This window comes from Caretta caretta, chromosome 26 (genome assembly GCF_965140235.1).
Source record: "Caretta caretta isolate rCarCar2 chromosome 26, rCarCar1.hap1, whole genome shotgun sequence".
NCBI classification, from domain to species: Eukaryota; Metazoa; Chordata; order Testudines; family Cheloniidae; genus Caretta; species Caretta caretta.
Window position 1 is genome coordinate 2555470 of NC_134231.1, and position 12883 is coordinate 2568352.

The 12883-nt window shown below is 44.6% G+C and overlaps 2 protein-coding genes across 9 annotated transcripts in view; one reads left to right on the top strand and one right to left on the bottom strand.

Moving 5' to 3' along the window:
• The window catches only part of BRF2 (BRF2 general transcription factor IIIB subunit), a 34777-nt gene that overhangs the window by 19096 nt on the left and 2798 nt on the right, over positions 1-12883 (top strand). For 2 of the 7 annotated variants that reach the window (XM_075123495.1, XM_075123501.1), the window contains exons 5-7: positions 6384-7487; positions 8771-9452; positions 10532-12074. In XM_075123495.1, the coding sequence (XP_074979596.1) occupies positions 6384-7095 (712 nt within the window). In that variant the 3' untranslated portion in view covers positions 7096-7487; positions 8771-9452; positions 10532-12074. The remainder of the gene's footprint in view (positions 1-6383; positions 7488-8770; positions 9453-10531; positions 12075-12883) is intronic. The other 5 variants (XM_075123498.1, XM_075123496.1, XM_075123499.1 and 2 more) reach the window with 5 other exon arrangements.
• Positions 8312-12883, bottom strand: part of ADGRA2 (adhesion G protein-coupled receptor A2) — a 102855-nt gene continuing 98283 nt past the window's right edge. For both annotated transcript variants that reach the window (XM_048829642.2, XM_075123494.1), the window contains 2 exons: positions 12694-12783; positions 8312-11958 (listed from right to left, as the gene is read on the bottom strand). In XM_048829642.2, the coding sequence (XP_048685599.2) occupies positions 10746-11958; positions 12694-12783 (1303 nt within the window). In that variant the 3' untranslated portion in view covers positions 8312-10745. The remainder of the gene's footprint in view (positions 11959-12693; positions 12784-12883) is intronic.

The following is a 12883-nucleotide window of genomic DNA, read 5'->3' on the forward strand; positions in this document are numbered from 1 at the left end:
TCTCAGAGAGGTGATTAAGAAAAAGCAGAAATCATACAGGGAGTGGAAGAAGGGCGGGATCAGCAAGGGAAAGCTACCTTATTGAGGTCAGAACATGTAGGGATAAAGTGAGACAGGCTAAAAGTCAAGTAGAGTTGGACCTTGCAAAGGGAATTAAAACCAATAGTAAAAGGTTCTATAGCCATATAAATAAGAAGAAAACAAAGAAAGAAGAAGTGGGACCGCTAAACACTGAGGATGGAGTGGAGGTCAAGGATAATCTAGGCATGGCCCAATATCTAAACAAATACTTTGCCTCAGTTTTTAATAAGACTAAAGAGGATCTTAGGGATAATGGTAGCATGACAAATGGGAATGAGGATATGGAGGTAGACATTACCATATTTGAGGTAGAAGCGAAACTCAAACAGCTTAATGGTTCTAAATCAGGGGGCCCAGATAATCATCCAAGAATATTAAAGGAATTGGCACATGAAATTGCAAGCCCATTAGCAAGAATTTTTAATGAATCTGTAAACTCAGGGGTTGTACCATATGATTGGAGAATTGCTAACATAGTTCCTATTTTTAAGAAAGGGGAAAAAAAGTGATCCGGGTAACTATAGGCCTGTTAGTTTGACATCTGTAGTATGCAAGGTCTTGGAAAAAATTTTGAAGGAGAAGGTAGTTAAGGACATTGAAGTCAATGGTAAATGGGACAAAATACAACATGGTTTTACAAAAGGTAGATCGTGCCAAACCAACCTGATCTCCTTCTTTGAGAAAGTAACAGATTTTTTAGACAAAAGAAACGCAGTGGATCTAATTTACCTAGATTTCAGTAAGGCGTTTGATACCGTGCCGTACCGTACCGTACCGTACTGTGGGGAATTATTAGTTAAATTGGATAAGATGGGGATCAATAGGAAAATTGAAAGGTGGATAATGAATTGGTTAAAGGGGAGACTACAACGGGTCCTACTGAAAGGTGAACTGTCAGGCTGGAGGGAGGTTACCAGTGGAGTTCCTCAAGGATCGGTTTTGGGACCAATCTTATTTAATCTTTTTATTACTGACCTCAGCACAAAAAGTGGGAGTGTGCTAATAAATTTTGCGGATGATACAAAGCTGGGAGGTATTGCCAATTTAGAGAAGGACAGGGATATCCTACAGGAGGATCTGGATGACCTTGTAAACTGGAGTAATAGTAATAGGATGAAATTTAATAGTGAGAAGTGTAAGGTCATGCATTTAGGGATTAATAACAAGAATTTTAGTTATAAGCTAGGGACGCATCAATTAGAAGTAACGGAGGAGGAAAAGGACCTTGGGAGTCTTGGTTGATCATAGGATGACTATGAGCCACCAATGTGATATTGTCTTGAAAAAAGCTAATGCGGTCTTGGGATGCATCAGGAGAGGTATTTCCAGTAGAGATAAGGAGGTTTTAGTACTGTTATACAAGGCACTGGTGAGACCTTACCTTGAATACTGTGTGCAGTTCTGGTCTCCCATGTTTTTAAGAAGGATGAATTCAAACTGGAAGAGGTACAGAGAAGGGCTACTAGGATGATCCGAGGAATGGAAAACTTGTCTTATGAAAGGAGACTCAAGGAGCTTGGCTTGTTTAGCCTAACTAAAAGAAGGTTGAGGGGAGATATGATTGCTCTCTATAAATATATCAGAGGGATAAATACCGGAGAGGGAGGGGAATTATTTAAGCTCAGTACCAATGTGGACACAAGAACAAATGGATATAAACTGGCCACCAGGAAATTTAGACTAGAAATTAGATGAAGGTTTCTAACCATCAGAGGAGTGAAGTTTTGGAATAGCCTTCCAAGGGAAGCAGTGGGGGCAAAAGACCTATCTGGCTTTAAGATTAAACTCGATAAATTTATGGAGGAGAAGGTATGATGGGATAACATGGTTTTCGTAATTAAATATTCATGGTAAATAGGCCCAATGGCCTGTGATGGGATATTAGATGGGGTGGGATCCGAGTTACCCAGGAAAGAATTTTCTGTAGTATCTGGCGGATGAATCTTGCCCATATGCTCAGGGTTTAGCTGATCACCATATTTGGGGTCGGGGAGGAATTTTCCTGCAGGGCAGATTGGAAGAGGCCTTGGAGGTAGCACTGTATATCAATGATGAGGTAGAATGTAAAGAAATAAGAAGTGATGAAATGGATATGACTGAGTCCGTCTGGGCAAAAATGACATTGGGGAAGAAAACTATTAGAGCCTCCCCTGGGATATTGCTTGGGGTGTGCAATAGACCGCCAGGATCTAATTTGGATATGGATCGAGCCCTTTTTAATGTTTTTAATAAAGTAAATACTAATGGAAACTGTGTGATTATGGGAGAATTTAACTTCCCAGAAATAGACTGGAGGACGAGTGCTAGTAATAATAATAGGGCTCAGATTTTCCTAGATGCGATAGCTGATGGATTCTTTCATCAAGTAGTTGCTGAACCGATTAGAGGGGATGCCATTTTAGATTTGGTTTTGGTGAGTAGTGAGGACCTCATAGAAGAAATGGTTGTAGGGGATAATCTTGGCTCAAGTGATCATGAGCTAATTCAGTTCAAACTGAACGGAAGGATTAACAAAAATAAATCTGCAACTAGGGTTTTTGATTTCAAAAGGGCTGACTTTCAAAAATTAAGGAAATTAGTTAGGGAAGTGGATTGGACTGAAGAATTTATGGATCTAAAGATAGAGGAGGCCTGGGATTATTTTAAATCAAAGCTGCAGAAGCTGTCGGAAGTCTGCATCCCAAGAAAGGGGAAAAAATTCATAGGCAGGAGTTGTAGACCAAGCTGGATGAGCAAGCATCTCAGAGAGGTGATTAAGAAAAAGCAGAAATCATACAGGGAGTGGAAGAAGGGCGGGATCAGCAAGGGAAAGCTACCTTATTGAGGTCAGAACATGTAGGGATAAAGTGAGACAGGCTAAAAGTCAAGTAGAGTTGGACCTTGCAAAGGGAATTAAAACCAATAGTAAAAGGTTCTATAGCCATATAAATAAGAAGAAAACAAAGAAAGAAGAAGTGGGACCGCTAAACACTGAGGATGGAGTGGAGGTCAAGGATAATCTAGGCATGGCCCAATATCTAAACAAATACTTTGCCTCAGTTTTTAATAAGACTAAAGAGGATCTTAGGGATAATGGTAGCATGACAAATGGGAATGAGGATATGGAGGTAGACATTACCATATTTGAGGTAGAAGCGAAACTCAAACAGCTTAATGGTTCTAAATCAGGGGGCCCAGATAATCATCCAAGAATATTAAAGGAATTGGCACATGAAATTGCAAGCCCATTAGCAAGAATTTTTAATGAATCTGTAAACTCAGGGGTTGTACCATATGATTGGAGAATTGCTAACATAGTTCCTATTTTTAAGAAAGGGGAAAAAAAGTGATCCGGGTAACTATAGGCCTGTTAGTTTGACATCTGTAGTATGCAAGGTCTTGGAAAAAATTTTGAAGGAGAAGGTAGTTAAGGACATTGAAGTCAATGGTAAATGGGACAAAATACAACATGGTTTTACAAAAGGTAGATCGTGCCAAACCAACCTGATCTCCTTCTTTGAGAAAGTAACAGATTTTTTAGACAAAAGAAACGCAGTGGATCTAATTTACCTAGATTTCAGTAAGGCGTTTGATACCGTGCCGTACCGTACCGTACCGTACTGTGGGGAATTATTAGTTAAATTGGATAAGATGGGGATCAATAGGAAAATTGAAAGGTGGATAATGAATTGGTTAAAGGGGAGACTACAACGGGTCCTACTGAAAGGTGAACTGTCAGGCTGGAGGGAGGTTACCAGTGGAGTTCCTCAAGGATCGGTTTTGGGACCAATCTTATTTAATCTTTTTATTACTGACCTCAGCACAAAAAGTGGGAGTGTGCTAATAAATTTTGCGGATGATACAAAGCTGGGAGGTATTGCCAATTTAGAGAAGGACAGGGATATCCTACAGGAGGATCTGGATGACCTTGTAAACTGGAGTAATAGTAATAGGATGAAATTTAATAGTGAGAAGTGTAAGGTCATGCATTTAGGGATTAATAACAAGAATTTTAGTTATAAGCTAGGGACGCATCAATTAGAAGTAACGGAGGAGGAAAAGGACCTTGGGAGTCTTGGTTGATCATAGGATGACTATGAGCCACCAATGTGATATTGTCTTGAAAAAAGCTAATGCGGTCTTGGGATGCATCAGGAGAGGTATTTCCAGTAGAGATAAGGAGGTTTTAGTACTGTTATACAAGGCACTGGTGAGACCTTACCTTGAATACTGTGTGCAGTTCTGGTCTCCCATGTTTTTAAGAAGGATGAATTCAAACTGGAAGAGGTACAGAGAAGGGCTACTAGGATGATCCGAGGAATGGAAAACTTGTCTTATGAAAGGAGACTCAAGGAGCTTGGCTTGTTTAGCCTAACTAAAAGAAGGTTGAGGGGAGATATGATTGCTCTCTATAAATATATCAGAGGGATAAATACCGGAGAGGGAGGGGAATTATTTAAGCTCAGTACCAATGTGGACACAAGAACAAATGGATATAAACTGGCCACCAGGAAATTTAGACTAGAAATTAGATGAAGGTTTCTAACCATCAGAGGAGTGAAGTTTTGGAATAGCCTTCCAAGGGAAGCAGTGGGGGCAAAAGACCTATCTGGCTTTAAGATTAAACTCGATAAATTTATGGAGGAGAAGGTATGATGGGATAACATGGTTTTCGTAATTAAATATTCATGGTAAATAGGCCCAATGGCCTGTGATGGGATATTAGATGGGGTGGGATCCGAGTTACCCAGGAAAGAATTTTCTGTAGTATCTGGCGGATGAATCTTGCCCATATGCTCAGGGTTTAGCTGATCACCATATTTGGGGTCGGGGAGGAATTTTCCTGCAGGGCAGATTGGAAGAGGCCTTGGAGGTTTTTCACCTTCCTCTGTAGCATGGGTCACTTGCTGGAGGATTCTCTGCTCCTTGAAGTCTTTAAACTACAATTTGAGGACTTCAGTAGCACAGATATAGGTGTGAGGTTTTTTGAAGGAGTGGTGGGTGAAATTCTGTGGCCTGCGTTGTGCAGGAGGTCAGATTAGATGATCATAATGGTCCCTTCTGACCTAAATATCTATGAATCTCCCTCTGTGTGTCTTTCACTCACACATACTGTATACCTTCTGCACTGTAAATTCGTTGTTTTTTGCCCTTTGCCATGGTATCTCAGTGCCTCCCTAAATGTTGTAGGTGAGTGACAAATTCAGACTAGAAATTAGATTCACATTTTTAACAGTGAGGGTAATTAACCAGTGGAAAAATGTTGTCAAGGATTGTGATGGATTCTCCATCACTGGCAATTTTTAAATTCATGTTGGATAATTTTTAAAGCATCTGCTCTAATACAAACTGAACTAATTCAGGGTAGTCCTGTGATGTGTTAAACAAGAGGTCAGACTAGAAAAAGACCTTCTGGCCTTGTAATCTGAGTGGTCTAAACAGCCATGAGACTTATTGCTACTCTCCTGTTGTCTCGAGGCTCATAGGATTGTCTAGCATTTCACTTCTTCTTGCCCTCTCTCCCTGTTTCTGAGGACTGGTGGTGTAGTCCTTACTCACCTACAGCAGAAAATGAATGTGTGGAAAGCCTGTCAGAGGTCTGCATTTCTCCTGGAAGGCCTAGGCAGCTGTTGGCACTGTACATATCAATAATAACCTGTGTAAACCAAGCAAATTGGTTGGGGAGCCACCTAAGGCTGTTTGAGGCCCTTTGCACAGAGGACTACACTTCGATGTGTGTGTTGCACATTGGAAGCCTCAGACAGTGCTGTGGCCATGTAATATCTAGGGGCCTACCAGATTCACAGCCCTGAAAAACACGTCACAGACTGTGAAATCAGATCTTTCCCAGGAAATCTAGCTATTGGAGGGGAGTGGGAGAGGCAGGGCTGGGGGTGCCCCAGTTGGGGGCTCCTAGCTGTTCGTCTGGGCTGGGGAGGGATCAGACCCTCCCCGGGCTGCAGGAAACTGCACAGCTATGCTGAAGGCAGTGCAGAAATGAGGGTGGCAATCCTGCAACCCTCTCTTCCCGACCCTCCCCAACAGCTTTGCAACCCCCCACAACCTCCTTTTGGGTCAGGATCCCCACAGTTACAACACCATGAAATTTCAGATGTAAACATCTGAAGACCTGAAACTGACCAATTAAAAAATCCTTTGGCCATGAAATTGATCAGAATGGACTATTAATTTGGTAGGGCCCCAGTAATACTTGATACCTCCCCTGTCCTTGCAGCATGATGGACTTAATGATCTAATGGTTTCCTTCTATCTCTGATACCCAGTGCAATGATATAAGTAATGGGCTCTCTTTGCTCTCTCAGTTTCAAGCTGTTCCAGAGTTCAGCCAGCATCCCTACTAAATTTGCTGAGGACAAGGAAAAGATGGTTGCCCGAACAATCCAGATTGTGGAGCTGGCCAGTGAGACGTGGCTGGTGACAGGCCGGCATCCCGTTCCCATCGTCACTGCTGCGGCCTACCTTGCGTGGCAGTCGCTGCAGCCTGTGGGGCGCCTGACATGCACCTTCCCTCGCTTCTGTAAGCTGGCGGGCACGGACCTACCCCCACCGGCCCACCTGCGGCTGAAGGAGCTTAACGACATTCTCCTGAGAATGGCCTCCCAGCTGGCCTGGCTGCGTGTGCTCAACGTGGACAAAAAGACTGTGGTCAAACACATTGGGGACCTGCTCCAGCACCGACACTTCCTGCTGAGAAGCTCCTTTAGCTCCGGAGACACTGGGGATCAAAGTGCCACAGCAGCAGGTGATGGCTCTGAGTGTTCACCACAAGCTGAAGGGGGCTCGACCCAAGCGGAGGGCTGCCAGCCCGGGGGCAAACAGAAATGCAGCAGTGTACAGAGGCCTTTGCTGCCACCATGCCTTATAAACCCCAGGAAGAGACTTCGAACAGTAGCTCTGAGCCCTTCAGACCAGGCTATCACTGGAGATGAGGCCATTTCGGACAGCGAAATAGAGCAATACCTGCGGAGCCAGGAGGAGATGCAGGAGCTCAGCAAGGCCCAGGCCTGGCACTGAACTGAGCTCCCAAGAGCAGCATGGACAGAGGAACTAGGAACTGGCCAACTGAAGTAAAGGTATGAAATCTGCAGCACAGTTGTCTGTGTTGCACTGCTAGCAGACATTCTTCCCACTGGAGAAATAGGATAATGGGGTCTCTCAAGCGTTCCATGCTATGGGAAGGAGTTGTAAGTAAATGACGACATGCTTTCCTAGTTCTGCTGGGGCAGAAAATTAAAATACCAGAATGACTTGCTAAAAATAGTCATCACAGCTGCCAGAAATGCCTTCAGGATCTTCTCTTACCAATTTAGTTAGTTATTTTGTTGAAATCCAGATGTTCTCCAGCATCGTCCCGGTGCAGCCCAACTTGTCTGTGTACTGATCGAAGGTGGTGGCAGTAAGTGTGGGTAAGTAATTCTATTTTGCCTGTCAATAGAAGCATTCAGGTTTCTTGCCGTTGTATCTGGGTATGACCCTTCCAGCTTGACAAAAAGGCTGTTAATCTGTGTGGTTTTGGTTAGGACTAATCCCTTTGCATTCCCTGCACTAAGATGTAGGATTATTTGAATGAGGAGGGCCCTTGAATAGGGCAGCCAGCTCATTTCTCAAGGCTGCTCAGCGGCACACAAACCTTCTATGAATTCTTATAGAGCAAAGTCAGGGTTAGGCATCCACCTTTGGAAGTGCGGAGGAGAGAGAGAGTACGTTTTTCCAGTCTAAACCAGCGTAACGCTTGGTTCATTTGAGTTCCTTCCAGCGAAGTGCGACCCTGCCGTTTTGTTTCACTACAGCTCAGCTGCATTGTTTGTGATTTACTAGACCTGCCGCTTCCATTGGCTGTTCAGGCTTTTTTCAAAATGCAGTGCCTGTTTCCCTTGGTGAGCAATAAACTCCCTGTTTGGGCATCGCGCTACAAGATCTAAGTCTTGGGGCCACTGCCCTGGGGACAGATAGTGGGTTGGGTTGGATTGGATATCAGAGACATCCCTAATAATACTGTTGGGAAGCTAGCGTTGCCCTCTGCCTAATAAGGAAAACAGTTCTGACCTTGGCTGTTAAATTTATTATGTGAAGCTGCTGGAATTTTGAATCCTTTCTTTGTATGATTATGGCACCATTTGTTGATATCTAAGTACAGCCAAATTCAATAAAAGAAATGACCTTGCTGTGCTGAAGGGTCAGTCATTGTATTAGGGACTAAGGGCCTAAAACAAGCAACGTCACTTCTCAGTAGATTTGCAAATCTTTAATATATTAAAACAAAACATATCTGCTAGAAACATTCGGTTTATATAAAAAAAATGCAACCCACCCCCAATCCTTTAAACACATTTTCTTTGGCACTTTTTCCCCGCTCCCTCCCCCATGTATATTGCAAGAAGCTCTGTTGATATGTCATTTGCTTGTAATGTAAACAGACAAAATAAGTGTAATACAAAGCTTTTATAATACTGTCACAGTGCAGCAAGCGTATAACAAGTTCAGCATCAGATTCAAACTGTATTAAATACAAAGCACAAGTAATTAGGGGGAGTCTAACAAGGCTGGGGGGTAGTAGCACTGCTGGGTAAGCCCATTGGTCTTTCAGCAATAGCGGGGGTTCAGCATGGAGAGGAAGAAATGAAGGAAAAATCTTTTAAGTGCTTTATAATCCATTAACTCCGGCATCTTTCCACCCCAAATCTCTTAGAAATGGTGTGGACACGAGTGCTGGCTCCATGCATGCCTTCTAGCACTTCAGTCTGTAACTAACCCCTGGGGAGGTAGGTAAGTGTTGATACCCATATTTACAGGGGCACAGAGGTGGTGACTTGCTTTCAGTCTGTATCAGAGCTGGGCTTAGAGTGCAGGAGGTTCCTGGCTTTAGTCCTGTGTCCCACTCTTCTAATCCTCCTCTGATTTCAAGTGGGACAAAAGCAGCCAAACTAGCAGGAGAACAACTAAGAAACTGGGTCTCCCTGCTGACTATAGGAACAAGGCTAAAATTCTCTTCTCAGCTGACCTCTGGTCAAAACTCCTTTTGAAAGGCAAACGGGAATGAGTGCCAAACAGCAGGACAGAGGAGAATTCTAAGGGCTGTTTCTTTCTTCATCCACTGGTTAGGGTATGAAATTACTGGGGGTTTGAATACCCAGTTCAATGCCTCACAGGCTACAGCTGCTGTTTTCTCCTCGTTACTTCTCACTGTGTTTCTTTAGTGATAGGCACATGTGGTGGAACTGGCAGCAAATCTCAGCTCATGCTAACAAAACAGGAACATGAAACTTTTATTGCTGGGCACTATTTTGAATAGAAACTTCCTTTTTTTTAGGAGACATTTTTACTGAAGGCTCCTTTTCAACACCAGGCTCTGGGACCTGTCTGTATTTATGGTAAGAAGCTGCTTTATATTTTACACTAGAAAAAAGGTACTTGACTTTTTGTATTGGAAAAACAAGTACCAGCCCTTTTAAAAATTTTGTAGGAAGGCTGAGTTATATAGACACTTAACTCCTTCAGTTTTTCTCTGCGTGGCCTGAACAATTGCCCTACTAGTTAACAAGGTTCTTTTCACTTTAATAATAGAACCAGCTCTAGACTGGGCAGACTCTGAATTATCTATTTACATTAATTTAGTTTTGCTCTTGCAGCAAAACATTTTTGAACATGCTAAATGGGATTTAAGGGCAAGTATCGATATCTGTACCTCTGCCCAACTCCTTGGTTCCCTTTTGAGTGGCTAGCACTCCCGCCACACAAGGCATGAAAAGCTTTCACAGTGAGTGTAACATGCATAAAAAATAATGCCGCTGCTGTTTCATTGATGGAAGCCCTTTTGCCTAGCATGGGTCTTTAACCCAGCTCAAGAGCAGTTTTCCTGCAGTGATTTTAGTGTCTGTCATATGCAGACAATTTACTTTGCTTGGAGCTTTTTCTTATCTTACCTCTTGTTCATTTTTAACTATGGCTTTTACTTTGGTAGCTCAGTAACCCATAGGGCTAAATATACATTTAAGAACAGTCAGATCAAATACTTGTCATTTCAGTCTCTCTTTCTGAAAATGTGTTTGGTAAGGATGAAACAGACATCTTGACTGCAGTGTCTTTGCATGAAGGAGCTAGTTCTGGTCTCCTAACCAACACTGGATGGCAAAAGTAAGTTCTTGCCAAAACTCCTAAGGGGAGACTCACCGCTCATAGAACACTGAGGCACTTCCATCAGTTACCAGTCAGTCTATACATATATACATACAATAATATAGATTTGAAAAATAAACCTTCTGTATATTTATAAAATAGCATTTAGAATCAGTCTTATGTGACATGCAGAAGTGATTAAAATAAAATTGCTCCTCAGCAGCCTGAACTGCAGTGATTGTCTTTCACCTTAAGATCTTAGTACTCCTGTGTCCTCTGCCCACTGAGAATTAGAGGAGGCTTGTTGATGTACTGTGCTCTTTCTCCATTCCAGCACCCAGGTGGAACAAGACCTGCTGATTGACAGAGGAATTAAAACATTCTGGACAGTACCACCCAGGCTCCTGACTCTGTTTGAAGGTTACATTCGACCTGCCAGAAGATGCTTTCAGTTAGCAGTGCCATTCCCCATGCCCTGCCAATGGCTGAGCGAGCTGCTCCGTTGCCTGAGGAGTAGGATACTGTAGCTGCCCGGGCCCTTCAGCCCTCTAGACGGTCGTTTCGCTCTTCCAGAGGCCAGTCTTCATGCCAGCCATGCTCTCTGCACTGGTGAGGTTTATATCGTACTTACTGCCTTTCAGCCCCCCGTTCTGGTTGGCCATGTTAAGGGGATAGGATCGCCGCTTAGTCTCTTTCTCAATGGTGTGGGCCTGTTTGAGGTTATCCCTGCTAGCGCTTCTCCTCTGAGCTCTGCTGAAGTCCGGAACCCGATGGTTGCTGCTACCACCATCGCTCCCTTCAGACTGGGTCAGAGCAGCATCCCCCTCCTGCACTGCTGCTACCCTGGCTCCAATGCAGCTGTTGTTCAGGGGGCTGTTTCGGCTGCTGTGGTGGCTCCCACTCTCGCTGGAGGGGTGATCTGAAGAAGGCCCCCGCAGCACCTTCAAGCGGTGGTGCTTCCCCTCCCGGAACTGCTTAGTTCTGCTCTTGTGGTTCCTGCGCCCATGTACGTTGTTAGCATACCTGGCCGCGCTGGTGTTCTTATTGTTGGCCGTCTCCATCTCTTCGTAGCAGGCTGGCCGTGGGGGGGGGCAGCTCTCTGCCTGGTTCTGAGCCACCTGCAGGTTGGTGAGCTTGCAGTGGCCCACGGTGGAGTTGGTGCTGCTGGGTGAGGAAGAGGACTTGATGGAATGAGCCACCTCGGGGTTGCAGCCGATGAAGATCTGTGAGCCCTCCTCTGTGGCCATGCCTGGGTGGACATACGCTTGCATGGGCAGCGCATTCCTGTAGGATGGGCAGCAGGCAAACCAGGAGTTCTGCACGTCTCGACGCCGGGCACAGTGGTGGATGAAGATAAAGAGCCCCAGTGTTACAGCTGTTAACCCATAGAGGCAGCTGAAGAGGACATTCAGGTACCAGCGCTGGGACACGGCCATGGCCCCAAACGTCCACAGCGCAACGTACAAGAAATGGGTGATCAGCAGGACCCAGAACTGCACCTTCAATGAGTAGACGCCATCCACATCAGCACTGTGCGTCCCAGAGTGAAGGGTGACGGAAATGGAGCCTGAGTCTGTCAAGAGGTTGCTGCTGCCACCCAACCTTGGGGGGGTCTCGAGGGGCACTGGAGGGTCTTTTTGGTTCCTTGACTGGCACCAGAGGTTAACCCCAGTGCACAGGAAGTAAATCCAAGTGATGAGCAAAATGAAAGCCACAGGAACGTAGAAAGCCCCAAGGCTTGGTCTCCACACCAGCCAGCAGCTGTAGGGGAGAGAAGAGCTTAAGAGTCTGCCTTGATTCTGCCAATGCTCCATCTAGTCATCAACATCCTGACGGTCAGCCTGTGAATATATCCAGGACTGGGACACTATTCACAGGTAAGGAAACACATCCAGAGCTGGGATTAATATGGGTTTCTGGATTCTAGATTCCTTCTGTAAGCACTGCCCAAGGCTTGTGCATTGTTCAGAAACAGCATCAGCAGTCACTAAGGAATGGGGGTGTTAGATAAAAAGCTTACAAGGGCATTTCCCCTTCACTGGCATGGGCACTAATAGAACATAATTCTCTGCTGTAGATGCTCGCTCTCACCTTTGCAAACAAAACATACTTGCCTGGTTTCTTGGCAGATTAAATTCAAACCCCAAACCATTTCATTGGGTTGGATCATGGCATGGAAAGATCAGTTATTTCTGATTCAGAAATAACTGAACTTTCCTGCAGCCCTTTCCTATTGGTGCATGCTGTTGCAAAGGTGGGGTGGGAAGCCATTCTCTAGCAGCCTGAGGTAACATTCAGGTGCTCTTGCAGGATATGCAAGAGCCCAAGTAACAAATTCTGACCTGGCCTTGAAATAAGAGAGTGGATTGGGGGTTTTAGCTGCAACACCAGGCTGCTGATGCTGTCCAGATCCCCCCTCCTCACTTGAGGCTAAGCACTGGCGACTGAAGGAGGAGGCAGCAAGAAGGAACAAGTCACTGCTCCTGTTGCACTTACTAGGGGTTGTTATCCTGGTAATTGTGGGTATTGACAGCCGCTGTGATCCCACAGATGATGAGGGGGATCCCGCCAGCAATCAGGTAGAATCTGTAACATGAACAAAAGCCATTGTTATCCCACTGTCCCCAGGGAATGTGCCTGTTGTCTAATCATTCTCAGCCCTTCAATTGCTTGTAACTTCCTAAAT